The sequence below is a fragment of the Amblyomma americanum genome, chromosome 1 (genome assembly GCF_052857255.1).
Source record: "Amblyomma americanum isolate KBUSLIRL-KWMA chromosome 1, ASM5285725v1, whole genome shotgun sequence".
NCBI classification, from domain to species: Eukaryota; Metazoa; Arthropoda; class Arachnida; order Ixodida; family Ixodidae; genus Amblyomma; species Amblyomma americanum.
This window is the reverse complement of record NC_135497.1, coordinates 552,091,154-552,110,819: the sequence shown is the minus strand read 5'-3', so window position 1 is coordinate 552,110,819 and position 19,666 is coordinate 552,091,154. Positions and strand designations below refer to the sequence as shown.

General features: G+C 46.8%; 1 protein-coding gene across 1 annotated transcript; it reads left to right on the top strand.

Moving 5' to 3' along the window:
* Positions 1-3,839: 3,839 nt before the first annotated feature.
* Positions 3,840-4,870, top strand: LOC144129682 (uncharacterized). Its single transcript, XM_077663786.1, has one exon. It carries the CDS (start codon positions 4,043-4,045, stop codon positions 4,868-4,870), a length of 828 nt encoding a protein of 275 aa, XP_077519912.1. The 5' UTR covers positions 3,840-4,042.
* Positions 4,871-19,666: the final 14,796 nt, after the last annotated feature.

Genomic DNA, 19,666 nt, shown 5'->3' with positions numbered 1-19,666 from the left:
AACAGCGGTATTTTCCCGTAGATTCGCAAGGTCAGAAAAAAATGTGGTGTCACTATGTACCTGAGATTTGTACTGCTGAATTACACGGTACTGATGAATAACCCTTGCATCCATAATGCGGTATTTTGCAAATAGAGCACTCGTATGTGCTAAGTATGTGGCACCCGCAATTGCTCTGACTGCATTTTTTTGTAATGTCAAAACATTTTGAATATTAGTTTGCGTCGTTGTACCCCAAACCAAATGACAATATTTAACATGAGAGTCAAAGAGGGCATGGTAAATAACAAGTTTTGTCCTAGTAGGTATCATGCACTTTAACCTTCTGAGTATGCCGACAACGCGAGCTAGCTTACTCTCTATTTGCTCGATGTGGTCTTAGTCTTTTTTACCCGTGTTTTGTTAGCCTGATTTAATTTTTGGCTGTGCTCATTTTTTTCCTTGCATTCTTTTTATACGTTTTTACCTTTTCATGAATTTTTTGCCGGGTTAATTGTTGTCCCATCTATGCCATTTTTTTTTTCTCCCACTTGTTTTTATACCATTGTTAACGCTTCTTCTTATGCCTCGTTTTCTTCTCACCTATATTTATGCCTCGCTTCTCCCCGGTTACCGTGTTTGCTGCCTTGGCGTTTGGCATTTAGTGACCCAGCCTTGGCAAATTTGCGATTTTTTTGTTTTTATCTTTGTCGGGATCGAGCACTCCTTGAGTGCTTTATCAAAACGTGGCTACTATAGATAGTCCCTTTCGTATCCGTGTAGTAGATGCGCCTGCGTGTTAATGTTCTTCTGTTAAGTATAAGGCGCGGATCAGACATGTTCTAAATAAAGTTGACAGTTCAGCGCAATTGTGCGTGTCTTCTCTCCGTGTCCTTGTCTTCCAGCACTGCGATTCCATGCTATTCTTAAAAGCTATCCTATAGACCGTTTACAGAGAGCAGTTCGCCTAGCCGACACTCGCGGCGCCACCACCGTCGCGACATCAGTGGCCTTCTGGATAGCAGGCGACTGCAGGTGGTTCACGAAGATTGTCCGTGCACTAGGCCTTTTGCAATGCATAGATTTCCGCAAGGAGAGAAGAACAAGTTGGTACGACAGCACTGGATTGCGAATCTACAGAGGAAAGACTTCAACCCCGGCTCATCGGCTAGGGTGAGCACACATGATAAAAGTGAAAACACCGGTTGCTCGGGTTGTTTGCTGACGGTATACCTGTAACACCGGCAGTCACCTGCGCGCTCGAGCCGCTGTTCCAATGAATTTCTGTGCATGGTCTGACGGGAGGTTTTGGTTTGCCAGTATCGCTTCAGTCACCTTGCATTCAGTGTTCATCTGAGAGTAGGGTAGTACGGCTTAGAGCCTGCTGTTTTAATTGTAAAAATGATCTAACCTAGGACCGAGCTAAACGGGCTGATGTATGTACATGATGTACGTACATACATGTCCGCGTTTAGTCGGTGCCTTTCGAGTCGGCTGTGCATTCGCGCTTGAAGCGTAGATCCTTTGCATTGTAAGTACCTTATCTCTACCATCTCGTTTCGAAATACTTACGCGAACGTGCGGTGCTGGCTGCATTTCATTTTCGCCACAACGGGCAGGTACTACGTACATGTGTTTGCGCACGTGAGACAGGCGATTTCATAATACGGCCAGAAGCTTTCCATGCATTGTGCTGGACTTTTTTTCGTTTATGAATATTGGCATGCCACATCCGAGGAATGCTGTTGGGCTATCTTTGAGTGAGTGCAAACGCCAGTTGAAAAAATTTTTCTTGGTTGTGTGCCCCGGTTTATGGAAAACAAAACTTCTCAAATATGCATTGTGAAAATATTATGGTGCAATATTTTTGAAGAGCACAAAGGAGAAGTGCAATGCCTGGACAGTTACATGAAATGACCATATTACATGTTTAGTTAGAATGACCATATCACATATTTCCTTGTATTTGTGGTGTTTGACGTAGTCCGCTTGCACTGGTTGTCAGAACTTAAGTGGCCTTCATACACATTTCTTGCAGGTATGCTCAGTTCATTTCATTGATGGGCGTCCCTCTAAAGACAACCCGTACCCAACACTGCACCTTGGAACACCGGTATGGCTTTCGGAGGTTTGTTCTGAACTGCAGTTTATTTATTCTTTTGTATTTTCATACTCTGCAATATTTTAGACTGTTCACCACAAGGGAAGAAGGAAGCTGGTGCGGCACGATGTCAAACCTTTGGAGCCTGAGACCTGTTCAACAGCAGAACCTTTGTCACACCATTTATCAGACGAGCAAGATGAAGAGTGCTGCAGTTGATGATCACCTGCCTATCAACATTGCAACAGAGGATGTATCACATAGGTACGGTAAAGTGGTGTGAATTATCCTTCATGGGTTCTCATTTACATGCTTTTATGCAAGTCTGTCTTGGGTGCACAATATGCACGTTTGCTTTCACTAGTTATATGAAGAGTTTAAACCTGTGGTACGCTATGGATATTACCTTTAGCTGAGAGTGTGCTTCCACTTAGCAGTGCTTTCTTCGTTCCAAGTGAATTTTGCATCCTTCACGTCGCAAATAAGATGTTTTTATGTCATACAGTGACTGAAGTAAACAATATTCAGCAATTTCGTCAGCGGGGTAGCATGCCATCTACCATTTTTGTGCAAATATAGTTTGCCACCATTAGTGACATAAATTTTTTTTGGATTTCAAGCGTAATGTGCACCTTCGAAATAGAAATTAGTCCCACAGTCGTTCATAAGTCGCATAATTTTTATTGTTGCTATTTCCATAATGGCACCTCTACTAGTATTTTGCCCTTGAGAACTAACAAACTGTCTTTGTCAATGCTTGAAGATGCCTTTTTGGTGGGAGTGCTCCTTTTGAGTACAAAAAAAGAAATGGCGTGTGAAAGGGTTAAGAACAGCAGAATCTGTTCACAAATAAAGTTGCTGATATCATGAAATGGTGATTGTAAGCTTGCTTACTAGTTTTGCCATCTTTAGCATTGTCATGTTCAGTTAGCAGTAAAATTTCTTGCAACGACTCATATAGGCTAGCCCAGTTACAGCTTATTGCCTGGACCCGGATTGTGCATCTCTTGCTGCCATGTCCGCAGAAGTTATGCCTATCTCTGCAGGCATACACAGTCTGCATTTCAATGAAGCAATTACTATCTTTTCATTCTTTTTCCCATGAGATGGTGGTTGCCACACGCTGCTATGCATGTTTGGAACTAGACTTTTTCATGTTGCTTGGTGTTTACTGCTGTGCAATTCTGAACAAAAAGCAATCAATGCACATGAGAGCAGACTTGATTTCAGTCAGTGCATGTACATACATTGCTCAGCCATTCCACTGCACAGGTTCTTCGTCTGCTGCAAGCTTGACAGTTTGCTGCATTAGCACTGTTTCACGGGCTACTGAGGAAAACTCTGAATATTGTCAGCCAATGATGGGAATCCCTGTATTTAGTTTTTTTCCCATTCATAAAAGCTGTGTTCGCTTAGCATTTGTGATTAGAACACAGTACCTTATCTATAGAGGCCAGTTTCAATTTTCTTTCAGTGTCCCTTTAAAGCTTTCAATACCTCTGCAAGTTGTTACAGGAGTACGATGCAGACCACAATTATACAGCCAGAACACTATTTTCCCTGTTGTATAACCGTTGCACGGCATGGTAATTTTATTCTGTTTGCTTGTTAGCTCATACTACTATGCTAAATATTGTGTCTCACTTTCCTCCACATCCTTCGTTGTACAGGAGAGAAGGAGCTGAGAGTCTCGTTGATGGCTGCTTGGCCTGTGGCCGCAGATGCAAGATTACCGAAACTTCAGAAAAAGGAACTCAAGTGGAGCCAGCGGCTGCTCATGACCATTTGTATGCAACCACTCGCAGGCAGGCCCCGGTCACTGCAGACAGTGCTTGCCAGACTATATTCAGTGCATACTCAACTCTTGCACCAAGTCACTTCCGCTTCTTTACAGGTCTGTCAAAAGTAGTATTTGACGAACCGGTTCGGACTCTTTCCACTATTGTGAAGAGCCCTTTCACTATGCCCTTTGAGGACCAAATCCTACTTACACTGATGTGGCTGCGTCTTGGCCTATTGCTTAATGACCTTAGCTTACGTTTTGGTGCATCCACTGCAGCCATTAGCAGGATTTTCTGCTTCATTGTAACAAAACTTGCCAAGTTTTCCAGAGAGTTCTTAGTGTTCTGGCTGCCAAGAACAGCAATCAGGAGGACATTGCCTTATGTTTTTGAGGAGAATTACTCCGTAACTTGCATTGTGGACTGTTTCGAAATTTTCATTGACAGACCTGGGCAACTGCACCGAAGAAATACAACTTACAGTTCCTACAAATCGCACAATACGGCCAAAATTCTTCATGTCATTGCACCAAGTGGGTTTATTATGTTTTTGTCAAAACAATATGGTGACCGTGCAAGCGATCGTTTCATCACTTTGGACAGTGGTTTTTTAGACCACCTGACGCAAGGCGACGAAGTCCTCGCTGACCGTGGCTTTAACATAGATGACCTGCTCCCACCATCTGTTAAAGTTTCACTCCCAAGCTTTTCCAAAGGCCGGCCGCAGATTTGTCGTTCAGATGTAGTAAGTTCGCGTCGCCTGGCAAGGCTTCGGATTCATGTTGAGCGATCAATAAGGCGTCTCAAATGCTTCAAGATTTTGAAGCAATTCCCTGCTAGTATATTCACAAAGAAACCCCTTGCAAATGATGTACTTGTTGCCATCGCTGGGCTCTGCAACCTGCAACCGAATTTGATTAGAGATCATGGTGATGCGTCAGAACCTGGTGCTCAGTCACCATCGCATCCAGGCAAGCAGCTGGAAGTGGTAGACAACACACCTGAATGAGGCATGGAGATTTATGTGGAGTAGCCACATCATCTAGTCGTCTCTTGTTTTTATGCAGCTGCCATGTTCTCTGTTCACTGATTAACGTAACCATGTTCACTGCAAGAGAAAGGCTCCTCAAAATTGCATTCAGTTAAATCGTTAAATCTCCTGGGCTAGCTGTAGCCACCTTACCCCAGCAAACTTGCCAATTTTAACTGCCCATCTGACTCTGCCACCCTTGATGCCATTGGTTATCAGCTCTCCATATTACATGCATTGCGGATGGCAATTTCTGTTTCAGCTAGGATATCATTAACTTACATTAATTCCCTGACCCAACCCACTTGTTTGCTGTGTCTATCCATAGCTCACATTGCTCTCAATTTAATTTTAAGCATTTTCATTAGCTTCAGAGTTTCTGCCCCATAGGTGAATACTTCCAAGATACAACTCTTATGTAATTAACTCAAGCATGCTGATGTACTGGCAGGCTGCTGCTGATGACCCTAAGAATATCTGTCAGAGATATGCTATTCAGGTATTTTGCTAGCTATTTCACTGATGGCTCTGAGCTATCTTAGCTGCTACAAACAACTCGCGTTGGAGCCTTTTTTTCATGCCGTCTGATTACCAAAGTGTTTGTCAGCAATTTCAGGTCCGCTACCTTTTGTCCAGGAAGAGCAAACTCTAAAGCACTCTTCCTCCTTGAGGAACTGAAGTTGGAATCACTTGCAAAGCACGTTCGAGCTGCCAAGGTTGATGTTCTGAGCCTATTTCATTGTCTTGCTGGTGCGCTTAGGGGCACTTGCTTTGCGGCTGTGTGTACAGTGTAGGTGCGACGTTTATGTGGATTTTTAAAATGCAATGGAAAGTTATGTTGGGGAGTTTCTGCATTGGCTTGCCCGATGGAAACCTTTGTTGATACCATATTGGAGATGTCATTCTTTGAAGATTTACTGCTTGTACTCCCTGTGTTCACTTTGGGATGATGAGAAATGTTCAGTACCAGGTGAGGGTACGAGCCTGTTGGTTTTTGTTCTATGCCTGCTTTTGTTTTGTTGTATGTTCAGAGATGTATTTGATAATTCTGATGTTGCATGCACAAATAAACCGGGTCAAATTGTCTTAATGACAAGACAATTAGTCAAATCTTGTAAATTTATTCCAATAGAAATGTGTTCATTGCTTGCTGTCAACAACTGCTGGCAGCAGGTGTGAAAAATAGAAGTCCTCAAGATGTGCCACTTGCTTACTTATGAACTCCTTGTCATAGGGCACCTCGATAATATATGCCTCGTTCGGTGCCCAAATCACGAAGTCGCACCGACTTCTCTCGCAGCAGAACAGCTGCAACTGTACTTGCAGGTAATATCTGTTCTTCCCGGCCTTGCTGAGTGTGAGTTTGTTCTCCTTCTTAATCACGTCATATTTTCCGCTCTTAAACAGGGCATCAAGGCTACCATGCTTTTGCACAGTCAGTGGTGTCGGGCACTTTATTTCCAGCACTGTGTCCGAGTCTGGAATTATGCCATCAGGGCTGGCTCCAAGCCATGAAGTGGCAGGCCGGATGATAAGGCCACATTCCACAACGTCCGTGGTCTTTGTTTTCTTGTACTAGGCACGGGCTTTTGCTTCTGACTCTCTTCCATAACTTCATGTAAAAATCACATTCATGTTGTAATGAATTAGTGTCCCTCATCTTAAAGTAACTTCAACAGTGACTAGTATATTGCAATACACAAACCAAGCATTCACAACGTAACAAATATCAACCTCCAATTTCATGCTTTCAGGCTTTTAACTTGCATGCGATTTGCGATGAACAAGCAGTCAGGCTGTGCTTTGCTGTTGGAAGCAATGAATAGAAATTTACATCACAAATTACAACCACACAGTGGTACTTCCATTCTTTGCAGGCAAATTCGGCCTGCAAATTGCCACTTCGCATAATGCAGTAATAGAGAGTTCATACTGCAAATACGCAAAAGTGCTGCTGTACAAAATCAAAGCATAGTGTTGCAACCGCTCTACTGTCAGCATTGTGGAAATATTGTGGGGGACAGCCTTCCGCCCCGCCCGCACTCCCACTCCGCGGATGCAGCGTTCCCGCTCGCTAACCGCGGATGGGGTTCGTGCTCGAGGGACAAAGGGAAGGGACGACACAGCGTTAACACTCATATGCTATTTATTACACTTGCAATTCATACACAGAGCGGGCCAGCTAGCTACAAAACATCAACGAGGCATTCCTCGGAAATAGAAGGCTACGTAAGAAGGACTTCCGACATACCGGCTGGGACAGGGGCGCGACTTCGGAGGAATCGGCGGCGAACGTTTGTATGCGCCGATAATGGCCGCCGGGTACTCCCGTGCGCGCCGCATTCTTGAGGCAAAGCCATTCCCTAGCATTTGCCGGGGAAGGCGACCAGAGCGCGCGTTTGCTGCGCTCGTTTCGTTGCCTGGAACCAGAAGTCCAGCGGCAAAGCACAACGGATCCCCGTGTGCTTGCCGCGGAAGGTGACGAGAGCGTGCGGCTCCAACCGCTCACGACGCTGGCCGGATACCGAAGGGCCTCTCTCCGGTTCCGCAGAATTCCGCGTAACCTACAAGGTGGCGCTCCCGTCGCCGTTCCCTTTCCCCCATGAGGGAGACTTCCCTCCTCGCCCAGCCGGGGGCTGTCCGTCCCGACGGCCGACGATGAAGATAGGCCGCATCGAAACGGAGGGGGGAAACAGGTTCTCCACATCCCTCCCTCCTTAAATGTCGGCCTACGGTTGAACCCGTCCATGGATGCCATCGACGAAGGGGCCACGAGCGTTGCGATGATGACTGCAAGACAGCTCGTACAGGCGGGGTGCCGGGGTCATCCGATGAGCAGCAAGGTCACCGGGCACCCGTCCTTTGTTGGAAGGTAGAGGGGCTGGCCCCCCCTCTCGTAGCCGCTGCAAACTGCTCGCCGGAGACTCTGCAGCTCGATGACTCATGGCCGCAAGGCAGCAGGCAGAGACCCATACAATGGACAGCAGGCCGGGGCAGCTTCTCTTCAACTCTGCATATCGCTCCTAGGATCTCCAAAAGTTTGCAGCAAAAACAATGGAGACCGCGTAAACTCACCATTTGGTAAAATGCGGAGTAATGCAAGTGCCAAACAATCCTATCCGGCACCGCCCAAACGCTCGGTTCATTTGAACGTAGCTGGCTCTCTTCGGACGAAGCACATTCGCGGTTCGCTTTCCGGCATGGTGATGTTAAGCTCACTTGAGCTGCGTTAGCGTCTCTGGTTCCGCGAAATTATAAATTCGCTTCGCAGCCCAAAAAAGTAAGTTCGTTCGAACAAAGTCAGCTTTCTGTAGTTGAGCGAGACCTCTCGGCTCTAGCGAGGTTATATATACAACAAGCAAGCCCGTTTGCGCGTGCTTGTGCCACGGTACGACTGTGTCCTCGCAAAAGCGACAGGCAGCTCCCGAAGAGCCTTAGGCCTACTCGCTCTTACACTTCCGGGTGCCAACAAAGGGCCAAGGACAATAGCTAGAACACAACGCCACGAGGAGATACGTTTCTGCCAAGGTGGCCCTAACGCGAACGGCGCCTACCGCTTCCCGCGGTGTCGCAGCGCCCCGGTGCTTTTCCTGTAATCACGACTGCAATCCAAAACAGCTGACTACGGCACCCGGCTCCCAGAGCCAAAGAGACAGAACAGAGAATATTTACAACTATGTACAAGAAAAATCGGGCCACCCTCCAGGCTTCCGCATTCACTCGCTTCTGGCTTGCTGTTCTCCGTGGGCGTCTCGGTCTCGCTCTCCATGAGCGGACCTCGTAGGTTCACCTTCCACAGGTGTACCGATGAAGTGCTCATCAAAAGCTTAGCATGCACGGCAATCCTCCCATGCTGCTATTACGCTCATCTCGCTGTCAAGAAAGCATCTTCGCCTTGCTAGCAACTCCGAATTCGGTTCAGGCCTAACGCTGTTCCAAATCCGGGCGGGCATTCCACGAACCGAACTGACTGCCGTCCCTCGTCCCAAGAGCTTGCCGCACGTTGGGACGCCATTGTGGAAATACGGGGGAAACAAAGCCTTTCGCCCCGCCCGCACTCCCACTCCGCGGATGCAGCGTTCCCGCTCGCTAACCGCGGAGGGGTTCGCACTCGAGGGACAAAGGGTAGGGACGACACAGCGTTAAGGGCCGTTGTACGATCGTTTCGGAGCGCCTTCCGCCTCGTGCGCTTCGCGAGCGGTCCGCCAGTTTTCGGCCGCCAGGCGGACGTGAGGCGGAAAGGTGTTGTACGATCACTTTGGCGCTTGCGAGCGAGGCGGATGGTCCCAGCTTTCCGATTGGCGCGCCCGGCAGTGCCTGTCGTCTAATCACGTGCGGCGGTACAGGCATGCATGCTTGTAGAAAAACGCGCAGATATCTTGCAGTAGGGATAGCCCGTATTAATTGCGGCGTAATCGAGACATAAGTTCCGTGAACGCTTTTTTTTTTTTGCCGCAGGATTTTCGTCGAAGGTACAATCGTGGTCGGCTGTGATATGTGTGGGAAACGACATGTAGACCATTTATATCCAAGACACCAAAAAATATCGCGATCGCGAACTCTTCCTCGTTTGATCGCGATGTTTTCACAACGGTCGACAATTTGCGAAAATAACAGAAGGCTGCCCCCTCTGAAAGTTAGGCAACCCTCAGGATTTCAGAACAACGACGCAATTCTTATTGCGAATTCACCATATATATGGCCAGGACACAGTACAGGCTGCTATCAACCGACCGTAATTATAACCGGGATAATCACGTTTTTCAAATAGTTCAGATTACATACTTAATATTTTAGTCAGTTATTCAAAATTGCACACTGCAGTGTTAATGCACTGCTGACAGAGAAAAAAATAATGGCACTTGCAGCCTTTCCTAAGGGCCCATTCACACTTGAGAGTCGCAGAGGTCGCGCGACCGTTTTGGTCGAAATGCGACAGTCGCAAACGGTCGCGTTGGTCAAAAAGCGACAGTCGCGGGCCGGTCGCTCGCTGCTCGATTTTGCAGCCTCGCGACTGCGAGTCGCAAACCGCTGAACCAATCAGCGAGCGATCCGACCTTTCGGCAACGACGCCGCTCGCGGGTGCGCCGAGCTGCCGTATTCGTCACTAAGCCTAGCCGGTTTCACATCGATGCCGCAGCTGAGGGCGTTTCGGAACTGACCAGCGCTGTAACCAAGATGCTACTTTCGCTACGGATTTATTGTGAACCCCGTCTCATGATGATATAAAAATATGCTCGATTTCCGCGACGCCTTCAGGAGCGGAGAAACAGACGCCAGGCGATCGAGCCGCTTTGGGCAACAGCAGCAAAGCGGCTATGAGAAGAAATTTGCTTGTATCCAGCAGCTCGGTATTGGCCAACGACCTTCAAAACTGATTCATTTTTGAATTTCGACTTCCCAGAGCATGGTATGAACGCGAACAAACAACATACTAGCGCATTTTTCTGATGCTAGCGGCCGGCATTCAGGCTGGCTGGCAGGCCGCTTGTACGGCCGCGGTGCACATTGCCGCTATATCCTCCTCTCCGCTCAGGTCGTCGCAGCCAATTGCTAATATCGAGTGACCAGAGCACTTTCGAGTGCCAAGCGCGAGCGCAGGAGACGCGGCCAAAGCAGACGAAACTCTCGAAAGCGCGCGAACGGCGTCATTCCCAAGAGTTCTCATTTCAAACGAGAAGGCGACCCGCAGGTCGCCTTTCCAAGTGTGAACATCGGTGTTGTCGAACTTCGGTGTAGTCGCAGGCGACTGCTGGTCGCGCGACCTCTGCGACTCTCAAGTGTGAATGAGCCCTAAGGGGCCTGTCACACTAGTTCGACGCGACGCCGATGCAGACACGACAACGATGATCGGCCGACCGGGTCGGCACACCGTGTCTGTGGCAGACCAACCTGTCACACTAGGCCGACAACGACACCAACGCGTCCGACGACCAGATGTCTCCGTAGTGTGACGTGCTTTGACGCCCGCGACGCCGACAAACCCAGACTGCCGACCGTGTCGACGCGAGATCGGTCGCCGAGCTAAAACATTCACCAGACACGAACACGATTCCGCTCTAGTGCTGTTTGTTTAAGTTCATAACAAGCTCTGGGATAGATGAATGTTCAAAAAGTATCATTACTGAGGATCGTTGGCCAATGCGAAGGTGCTGGTTGATGTGATAACTACGATACAAGCAAATTTCAGCCGCCAGCTGCTGCTGCTGCTTCGTGTGGCTCGCCTGACGTCTGCTAGATCCGCTGCTGAAGGCGTCGCGGAAATCGAGCATAACTTTTTTTATTATGGGACAGGTTGGCAGTAAAGGGGTGACTAGAGAAGTTTCTTTATTACGGCGCTGGCTAGTTCCAAAGCGCCCTGAGCTGCGGCATCGATGCGAAACCAGCTAGGCTTAGCGACGAGCACGGCAGCCGGGAAGCAGCGCAGTTCGTCGCACTGGAGCTGCCGCAGGCGGCGTCGTTGACGAAAGCGCGGCTGTTTTGCAGGCATGCTGTCGTTGCTCGAATATAGCAGGCGGCCTTTCTGATAGCATGGCTGTTTTGTCTTTTTTGGTGCGAACGTGAAGTAAACCGAGCCTGCTCGCCGGCAGGCCAGCCTGGATACCGTACGCCGCCGTAATAAAAATCAGCTTAAGATTGTTTTTGACGTAAGCAATAAACGCTCAGACAGAGAAATGTGCCAAATGTATCATTCCTGAGGATCGTTGATCAACACCGAGTTGCTGGTAAAAGCAACAACTCTGATAGGAGCAAAATTTCTCGCCAGAATCGCCTCGCAAGCTGCCGCTGGCCCGCCGTTGCGGTCCGGCTCGCCTTTCGCCCGCCGCGGTCCGCTGGCTCCGCAGCCGAAGGTGTCGCGGAAATTGACCATAACTTTAGTTTATGGTAAGATTATACTGCTAACAGGAAAGCGATATTAAGAGATATTATAGCGCAGGCTACTCGCGAAGCGGCGTGTGCTGCGCCAGGCAGCAGCGCAGTTCGTCGCCTGGCGCGACCGCAGGCGGTGCCGTTGCCGAAATCTCGCTACTAGCGCAAGCATGCTTTGTCGCTGCTCGTGTATAGCAGGCGGTCTTTCTGATAATATTTCTATTTTGTCTTTTATGGCGCGAACTTCAACACCAAGCCAAGCAGTAATCAGACCGCTGCGAGTGGCAAAGCGTACGCTTTGAGCTCGAGTGCTTGAGTCGAGCGGCGCAGCGATGCTTGCTGCTCCGTGTGTCCCTGCTTGCAGTGGGGCTACAATTCGCAAGCAGCGACCGGTGCAGCGCGCCGGCCGAGTTTTCGCACATGGGTCGCCTGCTTTTTAGTTCTATCGTCACACTGCTGAGTGTTTCTTATCAGCACCTCTGAAAACCGCGGATTGCTCTGTTCTCCATGGTGTCGTGGGTATAGCAGTAATTTCGCATTCCAGAGGTTCCTAGTTCGAATCCGCTTAGTCGGGAATTTTTTCTTCTTTTTATTATTTTAGTTTTAAATAATCTCTCTTGTCTGTTTACCCGCAAGCGACTGGATTTATTTTTCGAGCCATGCCTTTCTGACCCAGCAATAAGTGCCGCTCAGTACTGGGCTGCACTCAATATAGGTTCATATAATCACGAGTGTTAAGAGTTTGTTTTACTATGGTGAGATTTATTTAAAACAGTTAAAAATGAAGCGTCCAGGCCCATGAATTTCGCATAGCAGGAAATGACAAAAGAAGAGTGAGAACGAGAAAGGGCCAAGTCGGCGGTAGGTCTCACACGTCTCGCTAGTGTGACATGGGAGTTGGCGAACCATCGGCCAACTGCCGTCTAGTGGGAGACGTGGCGCCGACGCCGACAGTCGACCGACTGTTTTCGTCGGCGCAGTGTGACAGAGCCAGACATCACGACGACATGGTTTTGGCAGACCGAATCGGCCGGCTGTTGGCCTGTCTTTTGCACAGTTGTCTTTTTAATATGTAAACAAACCCCCCCACCCCCAACTAGGTATACAGCCAGCTCACTGCTAATGCAAAAGACATGCTTATCTATTAAATATATAAGTTGTGTGTGTCTGAATTGTGTATGCATTAAAAATTCACATTTTAGCACACTGCAGTCAAACACAAATGCACATAAGAAATTATGACTTTTCCAGTTGTTTGGAACAGGTAAAATCAGTTCTAATTAAAGCAGTTCTACATTTTACAGAACAGTGACAATGTAACAATAGTGACTTATTTTTGTTGTTTTTCAGTCCATTATTAAAGCCAAAATAGAAATAGCACTGTGTGGCTGCAAAGGGGCTTAGACATGCATCACTTGGTTGTAGTGCAAGGCGCTTTGTTCTCCACAGAGACAGCGGGCCGTCAGGTAGTCCTTTAGCACACATTCATGAGCTGATATTGCCGTTGCACAAGTCAGACTACAGAATTGAAAACAAGTATGGGAAGTTCTGCTGAAGGCCATGTCATTGTTGCCATGTACAAAATAAGCTGGCATATACTTTGTTCAACTCCAAAGCATTCTCAAATGTCGCTGTGAGTGGAAAACAATATGGGTGCCTTTGTATTGCATAAGTCTACACATGTCTTTCTATTACTATAAACATAATGAGATGTGGGAGCCAGTAAAGTGGATTACAGGTAGAGGAAATGCAAGAACCAATTTGGAGGGCTTACATTGCAATGGCTCCTGGCTTAGGCTGGGAAAGAATACTTTGTACAGTCAGAGAAACAGGATACAATGACCCTATAATCTGCTTATCTCGCGCAAACACCAACATCTCAAGAAGAATTTGTAAACTTGGATTTCCAGTATGAGGTCTATGATGTTGCACAATAAAATGAAATAAAAATTGAGCCATTTAAGTATGTGACAGGCATATATGCATATGTTCTCTGATACAACTTTTAAGCAATGTTTAAGAGTTATTTTCACTCATTAGTAAAATGTAGACTGATTGAATGAAAAGGGGATCAGTTCACAATCTAGCTAGCAAAAGTGAGCATTGCTCACTGTTAACTGATGTTTATACAACTCAACATGTGTTGAATTTTAAAAAGAGTGTGCTATTAGTTGCTGACTGTCAACGTTTTCAGCAAAATATATCTATTTCACTGCAAGTCTGGTTTTGAAAGAATGAAATTAATTGAGGCATCTATAGGCATCAGAAACTTGGAAAAGACCAATTTGAAGTTAGGCCGAAGAAAGCCGAAAAAAAACAGAAAAGCAGTGATGACTTTTGTCTTTACTGGTGTCTCTTTGCTGCAGATTGAAGTTGACGGCTTTTGTGTTCAAGATGAACCAACAGCCCTGTTAACACTATCCTGAATATATAAAAATTACATGCATAAACATGCATTCGTAGCATTCTCACTGAGCCATGTTATGAAGGCAGTGTGTTGCTTAGCTGAAGAGATGATAAGAGAGAGAAACCAAGAAAAATCTGACCTAGACAGGCACAATAATGCATGCTTAGCTTTTGAGTGCACACGTTCAGTTGGCTAGACCTAGCTTTTGAACAGTGTGCAAGTAAGCGTAAATGCAACTGTATGCCGTCCAACAAAAGTATTGTGTAAATATGCCCCAATATTACTTGAAATAGATTATGAGGAAAGTTCTTACGCGTAAGAGAACATTGTATTGGCTTGCCGAGCTGAGCAAGCGACTAAGCACTTCATTAGAACGATTTATTTTAACATTTATTATACCTAAACAGTACTAAATGACAATACTTGAGTGGTCAGCTTTGTGTAGAAGTAATCAACCATTAGAATCCAAGCACAGCCATACGGCTACAAAGGAAAGCTTTGTAGCTCTTCTTTATGGCCTTATGACTGCACTTGGGTGGACATTAATGTATATTTACTCCCCTATTGCAAATATTCTCTGCCTTGGGGAAATCACTTTGATCAGTGGATGGACATCATCATTTGCTGGGTGGATTTCTGCAGTGACCAGCTCAAAGGACAAGAGGCTAGTAAGCCTTGTGAGGTGGAAGGCCATTCCAGCCTTTAGAGGCAAAAACAAAAATCAATCTTGAAATGCAGTGGCATGAGCTAACTGAGGCACAACAGTACTTGTGCGGCTAGTGCAGAAGGAAAGATGAGTCAGAACAGATTAGTTGGTTATGTGATGGTAAAAAGTTTAAAAAAACCCTGCAGTTTCTGCCCGACATGAAGAAATTTGAAGATACACTTTTGGTGCTATGAAACTGGAGCTTCAACAATAGTCTGAGCAAATAAAACAAGGGCTCAGGTCTGAACTCATTCAAGGATTTTAGTTAAGTTCGGTTTGTGCCATGTGCCAGATGGTGCCACACAGGGGATCTGAACGCAAGTAACTTGGAAGACGGCGATGCTAAGTACATGTTATGGTGTAAATATCCTAGGCTGTGGGAGGGCGTACAAGCATTATGAGGTGAGACCATGCTACATTGCGAGCCATGTGAACGGCTGAGTATTTCAACCAGTATCCAGTGAAAATACCTTTCTCAGTAAGCCCTTATAAGTAGGCAAAATGTAGTTTTGCTGACAATAAAAAAAGGCGTAAGCACATTCTCAGTAACATTAGCAAACAGGCCATTGTAGAGCATGCAAAATGTTGTTTTGGAGAACTAAAACATGGGTATTTATTGCAAGATGGCAGACCCCTTTATATAGCCATCAGTGAAGGCATGTAACAAAACACTGAAGGGAAAGCCATAATGTAGGCAGTAAAAAGCTGAGGCTCAAGGGCAATGCCTTGGGGGATATCCAAGACTGCAGGAAAAGGCAGGATGCTTAAGGATTGGCAAGGGAAATCTGCCGACGGCTGGCTTGGATCTAGTTTAGAGCTATTGGATACAGGTTAAAGCACGACAAAAAAAGCCATACATAAATAAGGGAATCACATGCTTTTTCAAAGCCAAGAAGAAAAGCATCGAAGGGGATATATCAGTCAAAGTGCATGTCGTGAAGAACAAGAGCAAGTTGGCTATTGCAGGAATGTTTTCTAAAAGCTTGCCAATTTGGATGAAACAACTTAATGGGCCAAAACAATCTAGCAGGGCAAGAATACAAAATGTGTTTGGTGATTTGCAGCACATGACAAGGGCATAAATAGGGCCATAGGTGCTGGGTAATGATGGGTAAGAAACATAGAGGGGCCAAGCTATGATGAGGCAGGAAGCTATCTGCACAGTATGCACTAGATATGCGTACACCGTGCTACAAATTTCACAAAACTTGGTACGGGTGTACTGTCGGGTGAACCGGCAGTAAGTTTGCATATTGAAACTGCGCTAAGGGAGGAGGACAACAGAGCAAGAATTGTTACTATGTGTAGTGGTGCTGTTTTCCGTCGACTTTGTTCCTAACATACCTTTACCAGCTCTACAGGGCTCATTTTGCAGTCTGCTGTTTTAAGTGGTGTCAGGTAAAGCCAATCGGTATTCTTCAACCAACAAACTGCTGTGCCATACAACACATCCTTCTAATCATCTTCATAAGTTGCAAGATAAATGTACTTCTTTAGTCTCATATTCAAAATAACACAGATTAATTGCTTGTCATCATCAGAACTAAAAAAATTAACCATACTTTCACATATACAGCCATTCCTCATTAGTGCAGTCCTCGTTAATATGGACTCATACTATTAGCAGTGTTTCTGGGGAAAAAACTTTTTTCAGTGCACTTACGCTTTGCTAACATAGAAACTTGCTGATCATAGTGGACAGAGTGAAAATGCGTACGGCCCATTGTTGCACATGTTCTTGTCCCATTAATGTGCAGAGGGGAAAGACTTAAAATTTTGGATTTGAGCAGATAAATCGAACGCTGCCTGAATCATATACCTATCTTGCACACTGGAATTGCCATCACAATGCTTGCCCCACTGTCTGCACAGACTGTTATGCTAACCCGTGGACTGCCAGGCACACTGACTTCTAACCAGCTCACACACTTTCTGGTTGCCAAAGAGCTTCTCTTTCTAGTGTAAAAATCACTGTCAGAGCTCGGCGAATCACATCCTGGCTTGGATTCCTCATTGCACAAAATGAAATAACCTGCTTAAAATTAAAACAACAGAATCGCTTGCTTATATTATAACCTCACGTATGCCTACCCGCAGCCCGCAATTCTAGGTTAGCACTCTTTATACTGAGTACACCGCAGAAGAAAAGAAAAATGCAACACTCCTGATTCAGGCATGCGCAGCGGGCAAGAACAGAACTAGGCACCGGTGCAAAGCAGGGAATCTGCTAATGCAAGCAGCAACAGCTGCTTTCATCAGTGGTTCCATTGATACTACAGGACTCTCAGAAACAGGGCAACGTCGGTATTGCAGAACCAACCACCATACAACAATGCTTAGCACATTTCAAAGAACTGAAATAAGCTTTGTTATTGTAGCTTTGAATCTGTGCAGGAATGGTACTGTCGTGATCACACAAATGTGAAAGGATAATTGGGCCAGACAACCTAGCCGATCACTAGGGAAGGTGCAAATATGCGTCTATATGTCAGCAAATAAACTTTTGTTAGTGTAAAATGTAAGGAGGATTAAGGAAATCTTGGAAGCGTTCTACACTGTCGATACACAGCTGATTGTGCTCGCCATCGCCGTCACTCAGCAGACAAGTAATCATGTCCGTAGCACGCAGTCACAGGCAAATGAAGGTAGCAAGGTGCATGTGCATTCTGACATCACCTTCTCAAGGCTTCGAAACTGTGTTGTTAAACAAACTGGTGCGGCTGTCCCAGGGAGTGCTGGTGAATAACCACTTAACACCAGCAAAGCAGAGTTCACGAGCTGCTCTGCAACAATAGCATTGTGCACACATCCACTTTCGTACCGCTGATCTCCCGATCGAAAGGGACCGTGAGTAAAATCAACAACAAACTGTCACGGTTCATGAGGCGCTTCAAGGTCACCGAATTTTTCCGATTACAGTGGAAACCAAGATCCCACTTCGACTTCACATTGCCAAGAATTTGTCAAAGCAAAAAGGTAAAAAAAGCAATGGGGAAATATTTTCTTAATATATATATATTCTTTTTCAAGACTTGTTATGCACAACTTGTTCTGTGGACAATTTTTACCCCATAAGTTGCTGCCAGTTATTTTTTTTTGCATAACAGAGTAGAATGCTCATTGAAAAGTAGACTCATGAATTAACACATATGAGAGATTCTACACTGTGAACTAGCCGTGATTTAAATGCGGCAATGATTCTTGTTCGTAATCGCGTAATACCATGTCACAACCTAAACCGAAATGGCTAGAGGAAGTGTTCAGTCACCCATTCATCGCGCAAATATTTATTGCAGACAAATATCTGCACAGCCGGCAGGAAATAAAAAGAAATGACGCCCCCGAAGATACATCTGCACTGCACACCAATGTTTTCACACAAGTCACACAGTGCCGCCGGCCACTCGTAACCCGAGCACCCATAATCACAAAATGTATTGAATGGAGCGCCAAGACGCAAAAGGATGGCAGCGTTGCTTTTGTCGCCGCGGAAAACAGTCCGGCGGCCGTGCAGCAAAGATCGTGTCACGTCGCACACACGGCAGTACTCGAGCACAGCGCCCGCACGAATCGCGATCAAAATGGTAATGGATACGTAGCAGAAATAACGTAGTGTGGTAGCGATCACTGCAACCATCGCAACGAATGCGACTAGCTGCGCAACGCCACGATCATTTCAGCATTCGGAAAGCACAGCATCCATCGTCAGCTTTCGCAGGCACACATTTCTCTGCCTTGACGTAAAAGCACTCGCTCCGATCGCAATCACGTTCACTACGCGGACACTTGTCATTGTGCTATGCAGCTCATGCACGCACAAGAAATTCACCGTGACTCGCCGCTGTCCGTGATGATCCTCGCAGGAATTACAAACGCTTACAACAACCACAAACAGCTCGAAATAAACACTTCGTGACACAGCCACTGCACAGGCCTTGCATCGGTTTGAAGCGGCGCTCTGTCAACTCCGTCAGCGTAGATGATTACAGAATTCAACTAGTGGAACTATCGCTCGCCACTGCGGAACGCGGCGAAGTTTGCAGTCGCTCTGAACACTGGTAACATCAAGATGTGTACAATATAATACGCTTCGCGACATCACTGCCACTGCCCAGGCCGCGCTCCCCAGTTCAGTCGACGGATGGCCATCTTGCCCCGGCAGGGCAGAACCGAGGCGGAGGGGCTCGAGACGTCACTGACGTCACGGGAAAAGCAGCCAATAGCTGCAATCCGGTCCCCGGCCGGATGCGCTCGTCCGCCAGAAAGTTGAAGTTGACCAAGCGGACGAGGCGGAAGGCGCTCCGAAACGATCGTACAACGGCCCTAACACTCATATGCTATTTATTACACTTGCAATTAATACACAGAGTGGGCCAGCTAGCTACAAAACATCAACGAGGCATTCCTCGGAAATAGAAGGCTACGTAAGAAGGACTTCCGACTTACCGGCTGGGGCAGGGGCGCGACTTCGGAGGTATCGGCGGCGAACGTTTGTATGCGCCGATAATGGCGGCCGGGTTTTTGCCGTGCGCGCTGCATTCTTGGGGCAAATCCATTCCCTAGCATTTGCTGGGGAAGGCGGTCAGAGCGCGCGTTTGCTGCGCTCGCTTCGCTGCCTGGAACCAGAAGTCCAGCGGCAAGGCACAACGGATTCCCGTGCGCCTGCCGCGGAAGGTGACGAGTGCGTGCGGCTCCAACCGCTCACCACGCTGGCCGGATCCCGAAAAGAGCCTCTCTCCGGTTCCGCAGAATTCCGCGTAACCTACGAGGTGGCGCTCCCGTCGCCGTTCCC